Genomic DNA, 22,907 nt, shown 5'->3' on the forward strand with positions numbered 1-22,907 from the left:
ATTCCAGCTGTTACACTGTAGTTAAATTGTTCTTTCCATCGCTGGTAGGTTTCGAAACACTGAAAACAGGATGGGTTACAGTACTGTAACAAGTACAGTGGGTATGTCCAAGAGATTAAAAAATAAATACACTGTAATTAAGCGTCCAGTGTAATACGAAAGGTGGATGAAGAAAACATTAATTAGGTGACTCTGAAACACAGTAATATTAAGTAATTTTGTAACATTGCGGTGTCTCTTTGATATAAGAATATAATTACAACTGTTTGTTCTCCGGGAGTATATCAAACAAAATCCAAAACTTTTATTTTGTTCCTACTTCGAAGGGAAGGGGGTGGGGAATCTATCCTACGTAAGGATGCCTGCAATTAAAAGACAGGATTTCAATACAATTTATTTATTTGTTTATTTTTAAATAGGTCCATCTTAGCCTAGAATATACTTACTTGTATATATGCTTTCGTATTATTTTGATTAATATTAGCCCCAGTTGTAAGACGTTTGATTTTTTAAAAAACAATATTCTAAATGCACTTTCGTATAAGAAACATATAGTCACTTAATTGAAACCTGGAACATGACTTTTACCAGATTTTATAAACGACTGATTGTTATTTTGTCTGCTTTTGAGTCGTGTGTAGATACTTGCGTAACATTCATAACACAGCGAGCGCTTAATTTTTAAAAATGAAAATTTTATATCTTTCTTAATTGTAGTTGTGCCCCGGTTTCTTGATAACAAAATAGAAATCGCACGCATTTGACTAATTCATGTAGGACATTTTGCTGAGCGTTATATATGATGCTTAATTTTCACGCAACAGAAATGAAAATACCAGTATTTTTATAGAAAAAATATACAAGTCATATCATCATTTTTTTTTAATCGTTTGCGTCATATTGTTAAGAAATTATTTAATTAGTAGCCTATCTACATTTATAAACAGCTTGCGGGCAGAGTTTATGACAGCTGTTAGGTTAGTATGACTCAAGGAGGAATTTGACCGAGTATACAACAATTTTATAAGTCGGAAAATGACCACTTAAATTATATTACGTAAGTTGGTTAATTCCCACCCCAGCTTGGAAAAATGAAGAGCCGAATTTCCTATTTGTCAAGTTTTAAGAGGCCTGCGTGATTTAAAGACTACTTTTTCAAGTGTGTTCCCGATGAGTGTTCCACCTCATCTAAATATATTCAGTAGGGCTCGGGACACTTCTATCAGAACATCACTGAACAAGTAGTTGTCGTTACCCTGTGAATTCTATCTAAGTATGATACATCTACATGTTATTCTGTAGCTACTTAACTTTTGAAGATTTTATGTTCATGACATATATTAATCAATCTCACCTATTTCAGAAGAATTAAAACCATTCTGAAGAACAAAGCCCCAGGGGTATAAAACACCAATGCATAAGCGAACATAGAGTTAACTATTTTCACTCTTCAAATGTAACATAAATTATTATTTAAACGAAAGGAAATGCCCAGTTGGCCGCACGTTTTGATATATCCAATCAAATCATCTCATCATTTTTTGATACCCCAATTGGAATTGGCCAGTGAAAGCAAAAATGCAAATGCAATTCAATCATTTTTTATATCTATTAAAACGAAATGAAAATATGAAATTGTGAATTCTGAAATTCGTTATTTCATATTTAATTCGAGTTAACAATTTTTATAATTTGTCAAAATGAACTTAACAAATTTGTTTTAACAGATTAAATTCGATATAACGAATTCAAAAATTTGTAATTATATAACGAATTGAATTTGTTTGAATGAATTTAATAATTCCTTATATCCAGTTCAAAAATACTTTTTGATAGGTCCTAAATGGTTTTCCGTAGATCAGTACACAAATATACAAGTAGGTTAAGAGGACAATGAAGCTGCCAGAATTATTACTGGGCTTAGAGTTCATTCTTCCAAATCTTGTTTGTATCGTGAACTTGGATGGGAACCATTATATCTTAGAAGAGAAAAACACAAACTTCAATTGATGTATAAAATAATTAATGGTTATGCACCTGATTATTTGTATGAATCGATTCAACCCTTTTTTCAGTTCAACATATATACACATGTAACCTAAGGTCTGGATATGATAATTTGCGTATACCACTTTGTAAAACAATGTTTTACTATAATACTTTTATTCCCTCAACTATAAAACTTTGGAACAGTCTTAGGCCAAAGTTTTTATTTTTTTTGGTTTACGATTTTCTGTCTCAAAAAAATGCATTGGGTGGTCGAAAAATAAAAATAAAAATAATTTAGGATTCAACAATTTCATTTTTAAATACCAGCAATGTTTATTTTAATGAAAATAATACACGTCAATAGTACTTTTAAGTTTTATTGTCTTGATCACATAACTCTTTTTATTTAATTTTAATTCATTTCTAACTTTAGACTGAATGTCATTTTCATTTAGTTCTGATTTTTGTTTGTCAATCAGTGCTTGGTTCATGATTTTCAATTTCTTTTTGTGCTCTTCAGTGATATGTGATGTGTTATAAACCTCAGTATCCCCACAAACTAAAAATAAGGATCCAAATTTAAGTTAAATTTAGATAGAAGAAAAATACAATTTAATTGTTTAACAATATTGAAAGTAATTGACGTTGAAATAAAGGTTATACTGTAATAATTTGATCATGCAGCTATTAAATTTAATGTTCAAATAATTTCTCAATCAAGCCCTTCTTTAAATTTTGTTATGTACCTGCACAGTAGGCAATGCTCATTATTTACTTAGTAATTCAGAGGGCTCTAATCTCAATTGAGTATCAAATTTGCAAAGATTTGTATATTAAAATTACTTCTATAAATTAACAAAATGTTTTATACACATTTGAATTTATCCAGTGAAATAATCACTCAGGTCAGTGTTACTACTAAGATGTATCTCTCAACACTAAATTGGCTTAACTATTATCCATGGATTTATCAGCCTATTTTGGGAAACACCATTTTTGGGAAATTGGGAAAAAAATATCGGCTATTTGATGAAATTGGAAAAAAAAATTAAAATGTTGCTTAAATCATGTATTCAGGGGTAATTCATTTAACATTTCAGCATGAACTCTAATTTGGGCAACCAAACGACAATTAGAATGGACTTCAATGAGTATAAAGTATTTATACAACTTAGGGTGGTACATGTACATGTGTGTATGAGATTTCAATTTAGGTCATTATAGCGAGCGCAGCGAGCGGCGCGAAGCGCCGCTCGTCACTGCGAGCTCTAACGACAACGCCTGGGCGAAGAGAAAATTCGGACTACTGCACATTCATTCAATAGAATTTTTTTCCGCAGTAATTCTGACCCACAATGCATCGCTTCTTGTTCTCGCTGCTAACTTCGTTCACGCGGTGACAACAACTAAAAACACAAAAAATAAACTCACCTTAATTAATGGCTATTGCATGCAGATAGTAGATTAAACGTTAAATCTTTGTTAAAATATTTGCACTTTTTAAACTTTGTTTATGGAAATGCAGCTAACGTACGACGTCATGTGACGTCACAGTCTAAGACGTTCCAAATGTCTCGTGCGGTTTGAAGAGGCGGATCTTAAAATGAAGTGAACAATGCGCTCGCCCCAACGGTCGCACCGTCAACATATTAGTATCTGTTTCTGGATATTATAAACCTCCTGCAAAAAATTATACTAAGTACACATTTCTAAAAGTCCTCTTTTAATATGTATTAATGCATTGAAAATATATTTTTCTATCTGAAATAATGCATAAAGTCCTTACCATTCACTTGTAGATCAATTGAGTAGATGGAAATAACTTAATAAATCTATATAATTACACAATATCATCATTTTTAGAAAACGGAGGAAATTCGGATTAAAAGTTGGCGACGTTTTTTCAGTGTTTTAAAACATGTGTTATGACTGTAGCTTTGCTAAATGAGTTAAATAGATGAAAATTACAGACAATCTGACAATTTTACTTTTTTCCCAAAGATAAAATAAAATAAAAGCATTGTTCACCAATTGGGAAAAATACTGCCAAACTGGGAAAACTGAACTCATTTTCAATTGGGAATGAGGCCGAATTTCGGCCCATGAGAAGGCACTGATAAATCCCTGTTACCTATAGGTGTATCCGTGTCTGCTAGGTCGATCAGGGTTGGTCATACATTCTCCAATATTACGGGATGAATTTAGCCAATTGAGACATCGCAATTAGAGAAAGGGATCATGCATCCAAGATTTTATTCACTTTTCCATGCATAAAAAGTTCTTTAAGTGTGTGTCATTCCTTTCAGTGAGGAATTACCTTGTTACATGACAGAACCGCCATTTTTGGTTTGCACATGTGTTTATTTACGGTCACCTAAATGTTTGTTAAGGTGTCATATATTTATAAGCGCTTATTTGACTAAGATGCATTCTAAAATTTAAAACCCACCAGTTCAGCTGAGAAAAATCCTGAAAAATATGTCGGAAAAAGACATTATTTTTATTTTCATGATTGGTGAAAATTAGGGTCGGCGGAATCGTAAACCAATTGAAAAAAAAACTTTGGCCTTAGTGAGGATATCAAAAACTCTTCATCATTATCTTTAAAGCAAAGCTTAAAAGTTGGGGAGCAACTAACAAACCATGTCTAGGTACTTTAACTTTGGTAATAGAAAAGAGAATATCTTACATTGTCAGTTGCGAAACAATGCTAGCAATCTCAATGCCCATTTAAAAAACTCATTTTTTATCAGATGTTCAATTATGTGAAGAGTGTGACTTTTATACTGAGGATACTAAACATTATCTTATCAAATGTCCTTCATAAACTGTTGAAAGAAATTAACTGTTAACACTTTGTTAAGAGGAAAATGTCAATATTCCTATCATAAGAACTGTGAAATTTTTTCACATGTACATGAATTTATTAAATCTACTAAGATACCAAACTAAGTATATTGTAATATTAAATACTGTATTAAATGTACAGTTTTACAATACTTATATTAAAACTGGAACAGTAAGTAAATAATTTATACAAAATCAGGGGGTCATCATTTGTTTTTTTTAAATACAATATTGAGGAATGATACTTGATCGTGAATCTTTATTTTTGACTATTAGTATTATTATCACGTATTATAATTATTATTGTCTTTGACTTGACCTGTTACACAAGGAGAGGGTATGTAATGGCTTTGTCTGTTTCCTGATCCTTATTGATTTATTCAATAAAATATGTTTAAATTAAAATAGTGTACATATACGATATATAATCAGAAGTAATTACGTTTTGTATGAAAAAGTAAATGTAATTTAATTAATCATTTAAATTAATTAAAACATATCGTAATATTTCTACAATCCAAATTTAATTAGAGAATCCCCCCCCCCTTATTTCAGGCTTAAAGGTAATGCTTAGGCCAAAGTTTTTTTTTCAATTGGTTTACGATTCCGCCGACCCTAATTTTCACCAATCATGAAAATAAAAATAATGTCTTTTTCCGACATATTTTTCAGGATTTTTCTCAGCTGAACTGGTGGGTTTTAAATTTTAGAATGCATCTTAGTCAAATAAGCGCTTATAAATATATGACACCTTAACAAACATTTAGGTGACCGTAAATAAACACATGTGCAAACCAAAAATGGCGGTTCTGTCATGTAACAAGGTAATTCCTCACTGAAAGGAATGACACACACTTAAAGAACTTTTTATGCATGGAAAAGTGAATAAAATCTTGGATGCATGATCCCTTTCTCTAATTGCGATGTCTCAATTGGCTAAATTCATCCCGTAATATTGGAGAATGTATGACCAACCCTGATCGACCTAGCAGACACGGATACACCTATAGGTAACAGGGATTTATCAGTGCCTTCTCATGGGCCGAAATTCGGCCTCATTCCCAATTGAAAATGAGTTCAGTTTTCCCAGTTTGGCAGTATTTTTCCCAATTGGTGAACAATGCTTTTATTTTATTTTATCTTTGGGAAAAAAGTAAAATTGTCAGATTGTCTGTAATTTTCATCTATTTAACTCATTTAGCAAAGCTACAGTCATAACACATGTTTTAAAACACTGAAAAAACGTCGCCAACTTTTAATCCGAATTTCCTCCGTTTTCTAAAAATGATGATATTGTGTAATTATATAGATTTATTAAGTTATTTCCATCTACTCAATTGATCTACAAGTGAATGGTAAGGACTTTATGCATTATTTCAGATAGAAAAATATATTTTCAATGCATTAATACATATTAAAAGAGGACTTTTAGAAATGTGTACTTAGTATAATTTTTTGCAGGAGGTTTATAATATCCAGAAACAGATACTAATATGTTGACGGTGCGACCGTTGGGGCGAGCGCATTGTTCACTTCATTTTAAGATCCGCCTCTTCAAACCGCACGAGACATTTGGAACGTCTTAGACTGTGACGTCACATGACGTCGTACGTTAGCTGCATTTCCATAAACAAAGTTTAAAAAGTGCAAATATTTTAACAAAGATTTAACGTTTAATCTACTATCTGCATGCAATAGCCATTAATTAAGGTGAGTTTATTTTTTGTGTTTTTAGTTGTTGTCACCGCGTGAACGAAGTTAGCAGCGAGAACAAGAAGCGATGCATTGTGGGTCAGAATTACTGCGGAAAAAAATTCTATTGAATGAATGTGCAGTAGTCCGAATTTTCTCTTCGCCCAGGCGTTGTCGTTAGAGCTCGCAGTGACGAGCGGCGCTTCGCGCCGCTCGCTGCGCTCGCTATAATGACCTAAATTGAAATCTCATACACACATGTACATGTACCACCCTAAGTTGTATAAATACTTTATACTCATTGAAGTCCATTCTAATTGTCGTTTGGTTGCCCAAATTAGAGTTCATGCTGAAATGTTAAATGAATTACCCCTGAATACATGATTTAAGCAACATTTTAATTTTTTTTTCCAATTTCATCAAATAGCCGATATTTTTTTCCCAATTTCCCAAAAATGGTGTTTCCCAAAATAGGCTGATAAATCCATGGATAATAGTTAAGCCAATTTAGTGTTGAGAGATACATCTTAGTAGTAACACTGACCTGAGTGATTATTTCACTGGATAAATTCAAATGTGTATAAAACATTTTGTTAATTTATAGAAGTAATTTTAATATACAAATCTTTGCAAATTTGATACTCAATTGAGATTAGAGCCCTCTGAATTACTAAGTAAATAATGAGCATTGCCTACTGTGCAGGTACATAACAAAATTTAAAGAAGGGCTTGATTGAGAAATTATTTGAACATTAAATTTAATAGCTGCATGATCAAATTATTACAGTATAACCTTTATTTCAACGTCAATTACTTTCAATATTGTTAAACAATTAAATTGTATTTTTCTTCTATCTAAATTTAACTTAAATTTGGATCCTTATTTTTAGTTTGTGGGGATACTGAGGTTTATAACACATCACATATCACTGAAGAGCACAAAAAGAAATTGAAAATCATGAACCAAGCACTGATTGACAAACAAAAATCAGAACTAAATGAAAATGACATTCAGTCTAAAGTTAGAAATGAATTAAAATTAAATAAAAAGAGTTATGTGATCAAGACAATAAAACTTAAAAGTACTATTGACGTGTATTTTCATTAAAATAAACATTGCTGGTATTTAAAAATGAAATTGTTGAATCCTAAATTATTTTTATTTTTATTTTTCGACCACCCAATGCATTTTTTTGAGACAGAAAATCGTAAACCAAAAAAAATAAAAACTTTGGCCTTATACATTATATTTTTTGCTTATATGAGTAACCTCTTCTATATCAAAACTCTTTCTATTTTCTATTTATTTATTCCTTTTTATTTCTAAAACTCATTTTTGAAAAGTTAAAATAAAGTAAATTAGAATTATTTATCATAGTTGAGTGAATGTACGTATTTGAGAAATGGTGAGAATTTAGATTTCCGTAAAATTTAATTAAAGCAAACGGGCCTGTGAATACACCACACTGCTGAGATTTTCCTTTTTCCTGGGTTGATTTAAAACGTGACACATTTTAATGGTTACACCTATTTTTTTTATTATGCCCCTGGATCGAAAGATCCCGGGGGTATATTGTTTTTGTCCTGTCTGTCTGTTTGTCTGTTTGTCTGTCTGTCTGTTGTCAACTTTAACCTTGCCCATAACTTTTGATTGGTTGGAGCTATGACTTTCATATTTCACATGTGTATTCCTTGTGACAAGACCTTTCTTTGGGTACCATCATATTTGACCTTTTGACCTTGACCTTGGAGTTTGACCCACTTTTGCAAAATTTTATGAGACTTTAACCTTGGCCATAGCTTTTGAACAGTTGGTGCTTGGGGTTTCAAACTTCACATGTGTATTCAGTGTGACAAGACCTTCCTCTGGATATCAACCTTTTTGACCCTTTGACCTTGACCTAGGAGTTTGACCTACTTTTGAAAAACTTTAACCTTGGCCATAATTTTTGAATGGTTGGAGCTAGGGCTTTCATACTTCACATATGTAATCCTTGTGACAAGACCTTCCTTTGGATACCAACCCCTTTGACCCTTTGACCTTGACCTAGGAGTTTGACATACTTTTGATAAACTTTAACTTTGGCCATAACTTTTGAATGGTTGGTGCTAGGGCTTTCATACTTTACATATGTAATCCTTGTGACAAGACCTTCCTTTGGATACCAACAATTTTGACCTTGACCTTGATGTTTTACTTACTTTTAAAAAAAACTTTAACCTTCGCCATAACTTTTGAACAGTTGCAGCTAGGGCTTTCAAATTTAATATTTTTATCTTTTGGCCTGGATTTTGACTTGCATTTGAGAAACTTTAACCTTCGCCATAAGCTGTCATACGGGGGCATCAGTGTTTCATAAACACATCTTGTTATCATTTTATATTTGCATCATATGAAAACGCTTTCGCTCAAAATTTAGAGCAGGATGAAAAAGTGACGAATTAAGACTTCAACATTATAGAAGGAAACGTAGATGCCGGTTATACATTTCATTTTTCACGAGGAATCTGTCTCGTCCCCTTAGAATGAATGCATATTGTCCTTTTTAAATAGATTTTTTTCAGGCCCGTAGAACGCGGGGGGGGGGGGGGGGGGGGTCACCTGTCAACTACTTTTTTTGAATATAGTATTTTGCTATAGTTAATTTTCCTTTAGATGCTGGTTGCCTCCCCCCCCCCACCGTTACTACGGGCCTGTTTTTATTATATTGATTAAATTAATATAAACTGGGGGGGGGGGTAATTTTCTTAGAAGGAGTATATATTCATATAATGTTTTTGTCCTGTTTTTTATAGTGACTTTTTATTTACCGTGCCTGCCTCAATCTACAAAGGGGAAGAGTTTGATTTTTGTGTTTCCTTTCCTGGGAGTTCCTTTGATGGCGCAGTAGAAGTCAGAGTGGATATGATTCTCGGAGAAACAGAGACTGTGAACTATCCACCTCAGACTTACCTCAGTGGTGCGTACAAATAAATACAGGTGCTCTCTATAAAAGTATAATATTCTGTAGTAAAACCAGAGATCAGTTTAGGAAAAGACTGTAGTAATGAGAACGTTTTAAGAACAAACAGTGCATATACATATACTGTAGAGTAAGTTTGCGTTTTAATTAGAGTTATTAGTGAGGGTTTATAGTTGGTCTGATATGAACCATATCAGGGCATACTTACTGTCAATCTTATCGGAATTTTGAAGAAGAAAAAAAACATTGAGTGAGACATACATATAATTCAACATTTCAAAAATCTAACATGACTCTTAAAAGTGTAATGCACAATATTTTAGCCAGAAAGACTATAGAGATTTATTACAAGTTTCATTCATCAACAGTTTCTGATGCTATCAGTTGCCGAAAACTACGTGCTCCTAAACAAGAAGGATTCTGGACTTGTAATGTCACAATGGATGGTCATGGAATCTATGCTCATAAACTATCACCCGGTTTTCCCTCCAGAGACAACCACAGCGTCAGCTATGAACAACATGTTAATGTAAGATCTCGTCGACAGGATCCAGATATAACCCTGATACAGACGGACAAACCTTTGTATAAGCCAGGGCAGTCAGGTTAGCAATACAGTCATGACTACAAGATGGACTCTAATAAAAAGTTGACTACGACACACTTTAGTCCCAAAAAATAAGCAAAACATATATAGTAAACCTTATCAACCGTTTAAACGAAAATTTATAAAACGTAATTAAACTGTAGTAAACGATTTGTTTACCTATAGTTTTCGCCTATGAAACTTGTTTCGTTTTGAACATATTTTATTATGTAATAAATACATAACTGGATCGGGCAGCAGGCATAGCCTATATAAGCCCTCTCTTGTGGAGAGGGCCTATGAAACTTTGATGGTAGGTATAAGTTAAGTTTACGAAGGACGAATGCTAAACAAGATTAATCAATCAGTGAATGCACGTAAGGTCAGGAATAGCTCACATTAAATGTACATTTTTTCTTAAAAATTAATCAAGAGTTAATTGTTAGTTATGCTTTTACAAATCGTGAAAACATTTTTTTAACCAAATAAACTATGTCTTATATTTGTAAATTATATTTCTGGTAACAAGTTTAAGTTTTAAAACAAAACAAGAATTAGGTTCTTCAGTTTACAGAGATCAACCACAATGTTTCAATCAGTCATATACATCATTACCTAAGTTTAGAGATTTGAATACAATACGAATCAAAGGCCCTGTAAATGTTATTTTTGCATTGAATATGACAATCCAATTTCATTAAAATGAGTAAAGCAAAGCCTTGCATTTAATTTAAAGGTTTTTTAATTGTAAACCAGGGTTTGCCATAACTAAGTTTTATGAATGAAATCATTGCAAACTATAGTCATTGTCATAGAATACAGTTTTACATTTGAAATCATTTTAATATTGTCATTAAATTTTGTTTCTCGAACGAAAACCAATGATTTTTGGGAATTCTTAGGCTCACAAACCCGTAAACGACAGATAATAGGCATAAATGATAACGCATATCAGTTATAGTTTAGAATTGCTTAAAACGTTTTAAACAGTTTTTAAGCTATTAAACATAGTTTTCACTAGCTTTTGAAACATTGATGAAAACGAGAAAGATTAAAGAAGTTTACTATACTCTAAGCCCTCTGAACTGTATTTTAGAATTTCTGCTAAAAAATAAAAGAAGTGGTTTCAAAATACTGTTTGCGATTACAATTTTGCATCGTGCATATCATATATCAAAACATTTACAGACAATTAATCTACGAATTATGCTTTTTTTGCAAGATATGGCTTCCATTTAATTGAAACAAAATATCTCATTTTTCCCATATCGATACCTCTTTTTGAACAGCGTTATCATTGCCTTCATAGGGAAGCGAACCGAATCCCCCCCCCCCCCCCCAATAAAAAATAATTTGAAAGGAAACTTTTTCATTATAAATTCAATACAACTATGCGTTAATTATGAATTAATATTACAAAATGATTCTTTTATACAGTAAAGTTCCGGATTATGCGATTGAAGGCTGATAACAACTTGCTTCCTGACACAGACAAGGTTGTATTAGAACATGAGATAAACTGATCTTAAGTGAATAAGTTCTCTTTTGATCTACATGTATTTGTATTAAGAAATGTTATTTTCATCTTGTTTATTAGAAATTCATAAGCACACTTCTTTCTTTCTGGCTCAGATGCAAAGCCACAGACAAATTTCTACGTATTTTGCATAATTCATTAATACTTTAAAACCTTCTGAAATAAAAATTACATGCCTCAAGCTCCTGAAAGAAATTAAATGTTTAGTTTGGTATTGGTCGTATATTTTTTTTTAATAGTTGGTGAAAATAAAACAAAAAAATAATGTAAAAATTTAATAATGCATATATGTCCTCTTTATTTTATACAGATCAAATGGGTCTACATTGAGAATCCCAGTAACATACGCGTCATGCAGTGGAAACAAGTTCCTACATCTAAAGGTGAAGAATTTAATTTATATCACAAAGAACTACAACCCTTACTTAAGAACTAGCGTATCCCTTTCGTACTTAGTGGCACGAGATTATGGTCCCTGTCTCTCAACAACTACTCAGTCTCTAGTGTACAAGTCTTCCTTGAGTCTCAATTTGTAGTTTACACCTCATTATCTGCAAGTCAGGGATGTCTCAGTCAATTAATTAGCCAAGATAAGAAAACAGTGACACTTATTCCCTCTCTTACAGACACTTATAACCCCTCACTGATACAAAAGAAACCTTATAATTTTGAATGAAAACATGAGAATGATTTTGCAAATTTTAAAGTTACTAAAACAACAAGTTTGAAGTTGTTTAAACATTTTCAGATATGAATAAGTATTTCCATCTTCTTCTTTTTTTCGAGTACAATGTAATTTATTTACCAAATTATTTATATTTAATACAGCCCTTAAATCTGTTTTTGCTATTTATAATTTTCTATTACAAGACAAAGCTTTTCAATATTTGAAATATGAAAAAGCCCAAAAGGACATGCAGCAAGAGGACAGTGGGTCAAATGTAAAATGCATACAAAAAATCTGTATGTTTTATTAATAAATGGTTGAAATACACTTCTGAATTATTTAATACTAGACCAGTAGGTCTATAATGCAAATTTTATTGAGAACATTATTAAACTTATAATAAAAGTTATGTAATCCAAACATTACACTAGGTGGTTTATATTTGATATTTATGTGTGAATGACAGGAAATAATTCTCCGAAATAACATCCATTTATGTATAAAATAATCGAAAGTAACCGAAAAAGTAATTATAATTACATTGAAAATTTTAGCTGTAATCGATTAAATTACGATTACAAGTAATCGAAAATCTCTTCGATTACAGATTACTGTCGATTACTCGAAAAAAAGTAATCATTACAATCGATTACGATTACCCCATCCCTGGTCTCAAAACAGTTACAGTTACTTTTCTTCCCACCAGTCTTTTTTCAATCTTAGTTCCCAATAAAAGTCATTTTAATTTTCGTAAATATTGTGAATTTTCTCTATGTAATTTATTAAGTTGTGTATTTCTGTTTTTCGTAATTTTTTTGGTATTTTTTAATTACGTCACATTTTCATTCAAATTCTTATTTATTCTGAATGATTTGCTTTGCTTTGGTAGTTGTATCATGTTGTAAATTTTGAATTTACCGGGTGGCAGTTAATACAAAATTTATAACATGACAGTTGGCTGCTTTTTCATTTGCTATAAACGTGTCCCTTTTTGCTTGCTTTTAACTTTTTTTCTCGCTGCTTTTTCTGCCGCTGTCTTCATAGTGTCTATATTCGTTTTTTTTCTGATCTTTTACTTTTGAGTTATTTATTATCTTCATTATCTCATCCCCTAATTGTCCAGTTTAACATTTTTTTCCCTCTAAAGAATATGAGCTTTAAAATTCATACACTGTTTTCATTTAATTGCCAGTATTCATTTCTTACATGCAGTGCTGTTCTAGTATATATAAGACAAACTGTGTTGTTCTAACAGAAGACTGAAAACCAATATCTAGATAGGATAAATTATCCATACTCTGTGACAATACTAGACAAGAGTGATTCAGACAGCAAGACTGAAAACCAATATATAGATAGAATAAATTATCCATACTCTGTGACAATACCAGGCAAGAGTGATTCAGACAGCAAGACTGAAAACCAATATCTAGATAGGATAAATTATCCATACTCTGTGACAATACCAGACAAGAGTGATTCAGACAGCAAGACTGAAAACCAATATATAGATAGAATAAATTATCCATACTCTGTGACAATACCAGGCAAGAGTGATTCAGACAGCAAGACTGAAAACCAATATCTAGATAGGATACGTTATCCATACTCTGTGACAATACTAGACAGTGTTATCTTCTGTTACCGTCTGAATCCCTCATGATCAGCTTTCTGACGTTTTAAATTAAGCTTAAAGTTATGAGTGTTCTATGAATGTTTTACTTTTGTATCAGTAATTCCCACACATTACAAATTGTTTTACTGCATGACATTTTCAACATTTAATTATAAATACCATACTTTGTATGCAGTAACTTTTGCCTTTTAAAATATTATTATTGATACATGTAGATTATTTTCTATTAATTTCACATTAAGTATCAATACGAAGTATTAGTACTAAGTATCAGTACTAAGTATTAGTACTAAGCATTAATACTAAGTATCAATACGAAGTATCATTACTAAGTATCATTACTAAATATTAGTACTAAGCATTAATACTAAGTATCAATACGAAGTATCATTACTAAGTATTAGTACTAAGTATCAGTACTAAGCATTAATACTAAGTTTCAATACGAAGTATCATTACTAAGTATTAGTACTAAGTATTAGTACTAAGTATTAGTACTAAGCATTAATACTAAGTATCAATACGAAGTATCATTACTAAGTATCATTACTAAGTATCATTACTAAGTATCATTACTAAGCATCAGTACTAAGTATTAGTACTAAGTATCATTACTAAGTATCAGTACTAAGTATCATTACTAAGTATCAGTACTAAGTATCAATACGAAGTATCAGTACTAAGTATCAATACGAAGTATCAGTACTAAGTATCAGTACTAAGTATCAGTACTAAGTATCAATACGAAGTATCAGTACTAAATATCATTACTAAGTATCAGTACTAAGTATCATTACTAAGTATCAGTACTAAGTATCAGTACTAAGTATCATTACTAAGTATCAGTACTAAGTATCAATACTAAGTATCATTACTAAGTATCAGTACTAAGTATCAGTACTAAGTATCATTACTAAGTATCAGTACTAAGTATCATTACGAATTATCATTACTAAGTATCAGTACGAAGTATCAGTACTAAGTATCAGTACTAAGTATCAGTACTAAGTATCAGTACTAAGTATCATTACTAAGTATCAGTACTAAGTATCAGTACAAAGTATCAATACGAAGTATCAGTACGAAGAATCAGTACTAAGTATCAGTACTAAGTATCAATACGAAGTATCAGTACTAAGTATCAGTACTAAGTATCAATACGAAGTATCAGTACTAAGTATCAGTACTAAGTATCAGTACTAAGTATCAGTACTAAGTATTACTAAGTATCAGTACTAATTATCAGTACTAAGTATCAATACTAAGTATCAATACTAAGTATCAGTACTAAGTATCAGTACGAAGTATCAGTACGAAGTATCAGTACTAAGTATCAGTACTAAGTATCATTACTAAGTATCAGTACTAAGTATCATTACTAAGTATCATTACTAAGTATCAGTACTAAGTATCATTACAAAGTATCATTACTAAGTATCATTACTAAGTATCAGTACTAAGTATCAATACTAAGTATCAATACGAAGTATCAGTACTAAGTATCAGTACTAAGTATCAGTACTAAGTATCATTACTAAGTATCATTACTAAGTATCAGTACTAAGTATCATTACTAAGTATCAGTACTAAGTATCATTACTAAGTATCATTACTAAGTATCAGTACTAAGTATCATTACTAAGTATCAATACTAAGTATCAGTACGAAGTATCAGTACTAAGTATCAGTACGAAGTATCAGTACTAAGTATCAGTACTAAGTATCAGTACTAAGTATTAATACTAAGTACCAGAACAGGCACTACAGAAATCAGCCTATACGTTGAATGTTACATATGGTAGAGAGTTACACAGTTTGTTACTTTATACGATTTTGTTGATTTTGTCAGGTATTGCGAGTCTGGAGATGTTGTTGTCAGATGATCCGCCATTGGGAACCTGGATGATCAAAGCTATCTACAATGATAACAAAGAATATACAAACACATTCTCTGTGGAGGAATATGGTTCGTGGATTGATTAGTTAATATTTACAAGTAGAGCTTACCAGAGTATTCAAAGAGATTTATAATATCTATTTTACGTCACATGAGCCACTCAGATGACTTTAAATCTGTCGTCGTCCGTCATCCAAAAACAGTTTCAGTTTCAGATATTTCAAAACTTTATTTCTCTACTAAACTGTAAACCTCATGTACCTCTGTTTCCGAGGTTCAAGGCCCGGAAAGGATCTAAACTGGACAAGGTCAATTAGTGAACATTTACACCTATCTATTTTTACTCCTTGAACATATCTAACTTTTTGCTTATAACATCTTTATAACAATCAGCCCTTACCAAAATTGTGAAATTTACGACTCTTTGGTCAAGGTTTTATGCTCACGGGAAGTGCTAAGTTACATTGATCATCTTTTATAATTCCGATATCTTAAAACAAATATTCTTCTTTAGTAATCGACGTCTAGGGGACGCACTGCTTTAACGGTTATGTTGAGCCCTCTACCAACAAAGTGAAATTCTGTCTTATGAGTCAGACTAAAAGATGGTCATAAGTTGGTCAACAGGATTGGCCGGGAAATACCGTTGGTGGGAATTACCAGTGGTGAATCCGTCTCGGGAAATACTACAATTTTTCTCTAACTGGGAAATACAAATTTAAAGTTTTTTTTTTAATTTCTTTAATTCATTCAATCTTATACAAAATTCAAAAATAAAATAAACATAAAAACAGATGAATAATAAGGAATATGTCTTAAATGCAATTTAACATATTCAGAATGTATCACTACTCCAGGTCCCATACCCATTAGCATTCTGAAACATTTCCCTGGCTGTCTAAAACTGAAGTTTTCCAATTCAAGTTTCTTTTCATTTTTGTAAAATTATTAAGTTTATTAATTATAAATCCAAGAACAAAAAAAAACTTGTTTTGTTTTAATCCTATAAACACTGCAGTTATTACAAACAATCATGTTGTTTTAACAAATTGCTCTGGACAGTTTTGTGCTTCTGTTTTGAGAGATAATTACCTTGAGTAGAACTGAAAGGCTTTTTCTTAGGTTTGATATTTATACCATACTCTACATTTAAGAATTTTCTTAGATCCTTCTTTAGTTTAGTAACATAAAAAACCAAATGGGATCTTTGGGTTTATTTCATGGACCTTTTAATTATAGACTACATCTGACTCAAGCATGAAACAAAACACTCAAGACTGGTATATGAATATACTGTGTTATGATTATATAAAATGAATTACTTGGAAACCAGAATTTTTTTTTAAATCAGGGACAGTGATACCGGGTGGATATCTTAGCCAATGAGGTGCACTACATGTCAATGTGAATGAAGTATGTGGCTATTTCTTATTTCCCAGTATTTCCCTGGAATTACCAGTAATTCCCGGTAATTACCAGTATTTCCAACTGTCCTGGGAAATATGAGTGTTTCCCAGTTTTTTGCCAACCCTGTTGGTCAAAGTAAAAATTTATTACCCATATTTGAACATTATTTCCTTTTTTGTAAGGGCAATAAAAAGGTTTGAATAGAAGCAATGAATATTATTGCTCCACAAAAAAGTTTGAAATTCATGCCCCCGGGCCAATGGAACAGACCCAAATGTTTAGCTTTTTTTAAAATTATCTGTTTGAAAATCTTTCTTTACTTTAGACATTTTGTAATCAAATGCATGATGACAATTAATTAGCCCTTTACTTAAAATGGGAAAATCAGAACCTGGGATCTAGGATCAAACCACCAGAATAGGGCTAAATTAAATAAATTGTTTACATTTTGAAGAAATATGAAGGTAGACTACATTAGACCATCATCATTTTTTTCCGCTTAAGTATAAATCAGAAAACTTTTCTCTCCCAATCAATGTTAAAGATTATGTCACAATGATCTAGCTTGTCATTCCCAGATGGGGTTAGGTTGGCTATGTGTCGAGAAGCTGTGGATACTCATAAAACTATCGAGGCCAAAGGGCCTTTTGTATTTCATGGAATGTCTAAAATAAACTATTGATTTGAAGTCACTATAACAAAACATTTTTTTACAGTTTTACCGAAATACGAAGTGACCATCACACCACCCTCTTATTTACTGACCACCTCACCAACTATTGATGCCAAAGTCTGTGCCAAGTAAGACAAAGTTAAAAAAAAAAAACACTTTACTTCTGGCTTATTTACATACAGATATGTACTTTTCCATGTTTTAATTGTAAAAAGGTATATGTTATGCTTTTGGTCTATTTTATCTTTGTGGTCTAATTAATATACATTTGTTTGGCTTAAATTGTATCCAAGAGTATCTGCAATGTAATGTTTGAATTTTTCTTTTACAAACTTTAGGTATACCTATGGTAAACCGGTCCAGGGTCAGCTAGCTGTCAAAATCTGCTACAAATCTACTTACTATTACTTTGGAATGCGGTCAGGGGTTCAATTTGAAAGACCATGCACTGAAAGGCTCTTAGAGGTGTGTGAGAGAGAGATTTTACATCCATACCAGTTATTGATTTCACACAAAAAAAAATCACATACCTGTGTAGTTTATTTATGAACAAAATTGTATTTCTAAGCTAATACTCATACAACTACCGTTTATTTGGTGAAAAATTTTAAAGACTTTCATTATTTATAACGGTAAGTCTTATCATCAAATAGATCAATGGATGTACAATGGTATCCGTGAATTCATCAGAAATCTACCTTAACTCCAAACGATTCAACATCTGGGGGAAACTGAAGATCAATGCCACAGTTACAGAGGGAGGAACTGGTATGTTTTATCACCTGGATCATTGTACCTGTCAAAACATGTCCCTCATTAATCGTTAACAATAACTTATATGGTATATTAAAAGACGCTAAATCTTTACAAAGTATCATAACAAACATATTTTATTTTCAAATGATTGTAAGGCGTCACGTTGCATGGCGAATCAAGTGGACCTAGGTTGACAACCGAATCCTGTAAACTTGAAGTCACGGATGACACTGATGGATTCTTTAAGACAATGTTCCCCTACCGCGGGAAGGTGTGATCATTTTCTTCTATATAAATCTAACAAAATTTGAAGATGTATTATTCAAAAATACTAAAAACAAAACCCATAATGCTTGATTTAATGTATGTATGACATGCCAAAATGAAACAACTTACAAAAAATAAATGTTTTTTTTTTTTGCACAGGTCATAGCAAAAAATCCTGATGGTAGTCCAGCCTCCAACAAGAGTATATCCATTAGAGCTTCTAGTTACCAGCTGTACTTGTGGCGTCTAGGTCAGAATGTAACGACAAACGACCAAGGTGAAGCTACATTCAGCATCAAAGATCTACCAAATAACATCACCACATTTTCTATAGAGGCAAGTTATTCAAAAGTAACCTAATACAACCTGAAAATAATTATGTTCTTTCAGTTTATTTTATATAAAATGTACTTTTGCAGGAAATTCTAATTTCATGACAAAATTACTTTTTTCTCATAATTTTACTTCACTATGTAATTTAGGCAATCGATGCAGATGTAACGTACAAAGATGACAGCCTTTTTCACAATCTTGCACCAGCCACTGCCTACAAAAGTGTAAGACGATGGTACTCCCCCTCCGATAGCTATATACAGATAGAAGATAATCAGCAACCACTGGCATGTGGCAAGGATGTCCATCTAGATCTACTTTATTCTACTCCAAATGACACAAATTATAACTTTTATATAATGGTTAGTTTATCGTTTAAAATAGACTTGATGTGTCAAATGATATAACATTTGATTAATGTAGCATCCTTGAAAAGTCCTACATATAAAATTAACTTTAGTTAATAAAAAGCAGATGTGCAGTTAATTTAGAGTTTAATGAAATGAGAGAAGTGATGGTTAAAATAATATAATCTATTATATTAGGTTCGATCCAATCGTATGCAATTGTTCAATACATATTTATTCAAATGAAATAATAAAATTTCTGCAAAAAATATAAAAATGATATAGTTTTCACACACTTGCATGGACCTACTGGTCCATCTGTTAATTTTAAGATTGTCTGAGTCTTTATGCGAATTTGTTCATATGGAGTCTTTAATGTCCTTTTTTATTTTTTCCCAATTTAACTAGGTCATGTCCAGAGGACGCGTGATTTACACAACAAATAAAAGACACATGTTTTCAGAAGAAGATGCCGTTTTGCTGACCCCATCTGATCCTGACCAGTATCTAAAAATACAACAGGTCCTCACAACAACACCACGTCCTAGAAGTACGTCCACTTTTAGTCTATTCTAACTATAATGTTGTCTTGTATCAAGAAACGCTGCAAAACATAGGTTTCATTCACCATCGATGTAGTAGTATCGTTACATAATATATGAATACATTTTTCTAGGAACAAGAAAACCAAGACCTTCTCCCATACCAAAGTTTGATGTTAGTATATATATTTTTTTCATATATAACTTTATTTAACCATTAATGATCAGTAAACACAACCTGAAGCTGAATGCTATAATTCTTTATTGAAGAATGTGACACTGAGCCCCCAAACTCCCGTGACAACAGAGCGTACAACCCCTATACCTATACTGTCCCGCAAACGTCGAAATACCAGTAAGTAAAAATTACCAATGTAAAAGACCAAAGATAGGAATGTAGTGCTTTTTTATATCGTTTGTCAGTCAGTTTTTTTCTGTTCTATCCAAACCATAATTTTTTGAATAATTATATATAGCAATAGAATTAGAACTACACATGGGTATAATTAAGTATTACATTTTATTTATGATAGAAAAGTAATGAATCCCTGTCATGAATAACATAATATACAATTTTACCGTTCAGAGCTTTTTTTATAATTGTAACGCCATCAACATTATCTTTTGTTGTTGTCAAAATAAAAGTATGGTACTTAGTTTTCAAACACAGTCAACACAACTGTTTTTATCTCTCCGTAACCACATTCAATCAAACTTACTAGTAATTCCTGTGTTTTATTTTTGGTAACAAAATACCAGTGTACCATTAATTATACTTTAGCAGAACATAATTTCTGAAATGATTGAACCCACCCAAATTTCAACCAATTTGATGTAGAACATTTTGAGTGAAGAGGGAAATGAAGTCAATTTCTTGGTTTTGTTTGTTTGTATGTTGTTTAACGTCCCTCTCGAGAATTTTTCACTCATATGGAGACGCCACTACTTGCCGGTGGAGAGCTGCAAATTTTGTCCTATACTCGGCACTTACGGCCATTGAGCAGTGAGGGATCTTTTTTGTGCCAGCACCTACGGCGACACGGGACCTCGGTTTATACGGTCTCATCCGAAGGACCGGTCTCCACGTCCCACAGTGGGATTTGAACCCGCGACGTAAGGATCAACTCCTTACTCCGCCACTCTAGAGCAGACGCGCCATGGTGGGCGACTAAATTTCTTGGTTATATCGTCTCTGTGGTTTAAGAAGCGGGGCCAAGTACATCAAAATTTATCGTCAAGATTGGGTCTAGATTTCAGAATTAACGGTAGGGCTAATTTTTTCCTGCAATGAAAAGCCATTACACTTCTCTACCCATAAGAATCTGGCACTGACAGACAGACTGTTCGCTTAGTTATAAGATGCAGTTTCCTTCTCTCCTATGGGCTCAGACTTCGTGTTTTAGCTACGTTGATTATATATGGGGTCTGGCTGTATTATACATTCATTATTCCTAGACATTTAGCTCTCAAATTCTAAGGATGATAATACGAACTCTTTACCAAATTATAAATTGTCTCCCAATTAATTAATTATCAGAGAAAGAGAAAAGCTAAATTGATCACATATTGGATACGGGTATGCATTATATCATCCAGGATGTTATGAAGACAAGCTTCGTTCAATCCGCCAACAAACTATTAAGTCGTGTCACATGGGTTTCAGTTCCGAGTAAAACTGAGTTGGTCATTGCTTGAGAAAGTAATGATACTTATATGACCATGATGACTGTCAAGTCCCATGGATACCTTAATTGTCTTGTTTAAAATTTTCTTTTAAAATACAATAGTATCGTTAGTTTTTTGATAACAATACAATTAGATTGCATAGTTTCATGATAAATACAATAAGATCGTATATATTTTCATGATAACAATACAATATAAGGTGAGGTAGTTTAATGATAACACTTCTTATGCATTTGTAGAGTCATGTAAAGACAATAGTGGGAAAGTTTTTGATAACGGGTCAAACTTTGCTCCCAACATATCGAATCCATGCTGGATGTGCGACTGTGTCAACGGAGCTGCCAAGTACTGCGCTATGGCAATGTGTGATGAACCTCCCTGCAGGAACTACAAGCTCATTGAGGGAACTTGCTGTGGCTTTACATGCCCTGACTATTATTATGAAGATACCGGTCAGAATTTCTTGATCTGTTTGTGTTTGAATTACTGCTGGATTTTTTTAAATTCCATTGTTCTTATGTACTCGGAATGAACCCCCCTCCCAAAATCTCACAAATAAATTGATGCTATAGAAAACTCAATAACCACAGTATCAGGATATCTTCTAAATGAAACATATCTCAGTCTCTGCCTTTTAATACAAATTTCCTTAGACAATACTCTATGTTAGTTATACATGGACGAATGTAATACATGTTTATAATAAAATATCTTTCCTTTAAGCAGGAAGCTGTGTTGATCATAGTGGAAAAACTATAAATAATGGAGAGTTGTTCTCCACAAACCGAACTGACCCTTGTCATATGTGTACGTGTGAGAACGGAGTAGAAGCTAACTGTAACTATATCTACTGTAATGCCCCTCCCTGTGAAAAGTACGAGTTAGTGGAGGGAACTTGTTGTGGCTTTATTTGCCTTGATGAGGAAAACTCAGGTATTTTTTATGGGATAAATGATTAAACTTTTCTTTCCATTTATTTGTTATTTGATCCACAAAATGCCCCCAATTTTTCTTAGCTCAACTGGTCAGAGACCGTCCTCCGTCTTTCTGTTTTGAAAACGCTTTCCCCGACAGTTTTTGGT

The 22,907-nt window shown here is 32.3% G+C and overlaps 1 protein-coding gene across 1 annotated transcript in view; it reads left to right on the top strand.

The window, feature by feature from the left end:
* LOC133188485 (alpha-2-macroglobulin-like) overlaps positions 1-22,907 on the top strand; it is a 52,497-nt gene that overhangs the window by 351 nt on the left and 29,239 nt on the right. Inside the window, exons 2-17 of the mRNA XM_061323940.1 lie at positions 9,325-9,488; positions 9,860-10,096; positions 11,515-11,573; positions 11,925-11,997; positions 15,767-15,883; positions 17,938-18,022; positions 18,233-18,359; positions 18,548-18,662; positions 18,806-18,921; positions 19,077-19,253; positions 19,400-19,612; positions 20,006-20,147; positions 20,274-20,314; positions 20,410-20,494; positions 22,065-22,277; positions 22,552-22,758. Coding sequence (XP_061179924.1) covers positions 9,325-9,488; positions 9,860-10,096; positions 11,515-11,573; positions 11,925-11,997; positions 15,767-15,883; positions 17,938-18,022; positions 18,233-18,359; positions 18,548-18,662; positions 18,806-18,921; positions 19,077-19,253; positions 19,400-19,612; positions 20,006-20,147; positions 20,274-20,314; positions 20,410-20,494; positions 22,065-22,277; positions 22,552-22,758 — 2,171 coding nt within the window. The remainder of the gene's footprint in view (positions 1-9,324; positions 9,489-9,859; positions 10,097-11,514; positions 11,574-11,924; positions 11,998-15,766; positions 15,884-17,937; positions 18,023-18,232; positions 18,360-18,547; positions 18,663-18,805; positions 18,922-19,076; positions 19,254-19,399; positions 19,613-20,005; positions 20,148-20,273; positions 20,315-20,409; positions 20,495-22,064; positions 22,278-22,551; positions 22,759-22,907) is intronic.

This window comes from Saccostrea echinata, unplaced genomic scaffold (genome assembly GCF_033153115.1).
Source record: "Saccostrea echinata isolate AGI-Se365-2 ecotype Australia unplaced genomic scaffold, CSIRO_AGI_Sech_v1 ptg000016l, whole genome shotgun sequence".
NCBI lineage: Eukaryota > Metazoa > Mollusca > Bivalvia > Ostreida > Ostreidae > Saccostrea > Saccostrea echinata.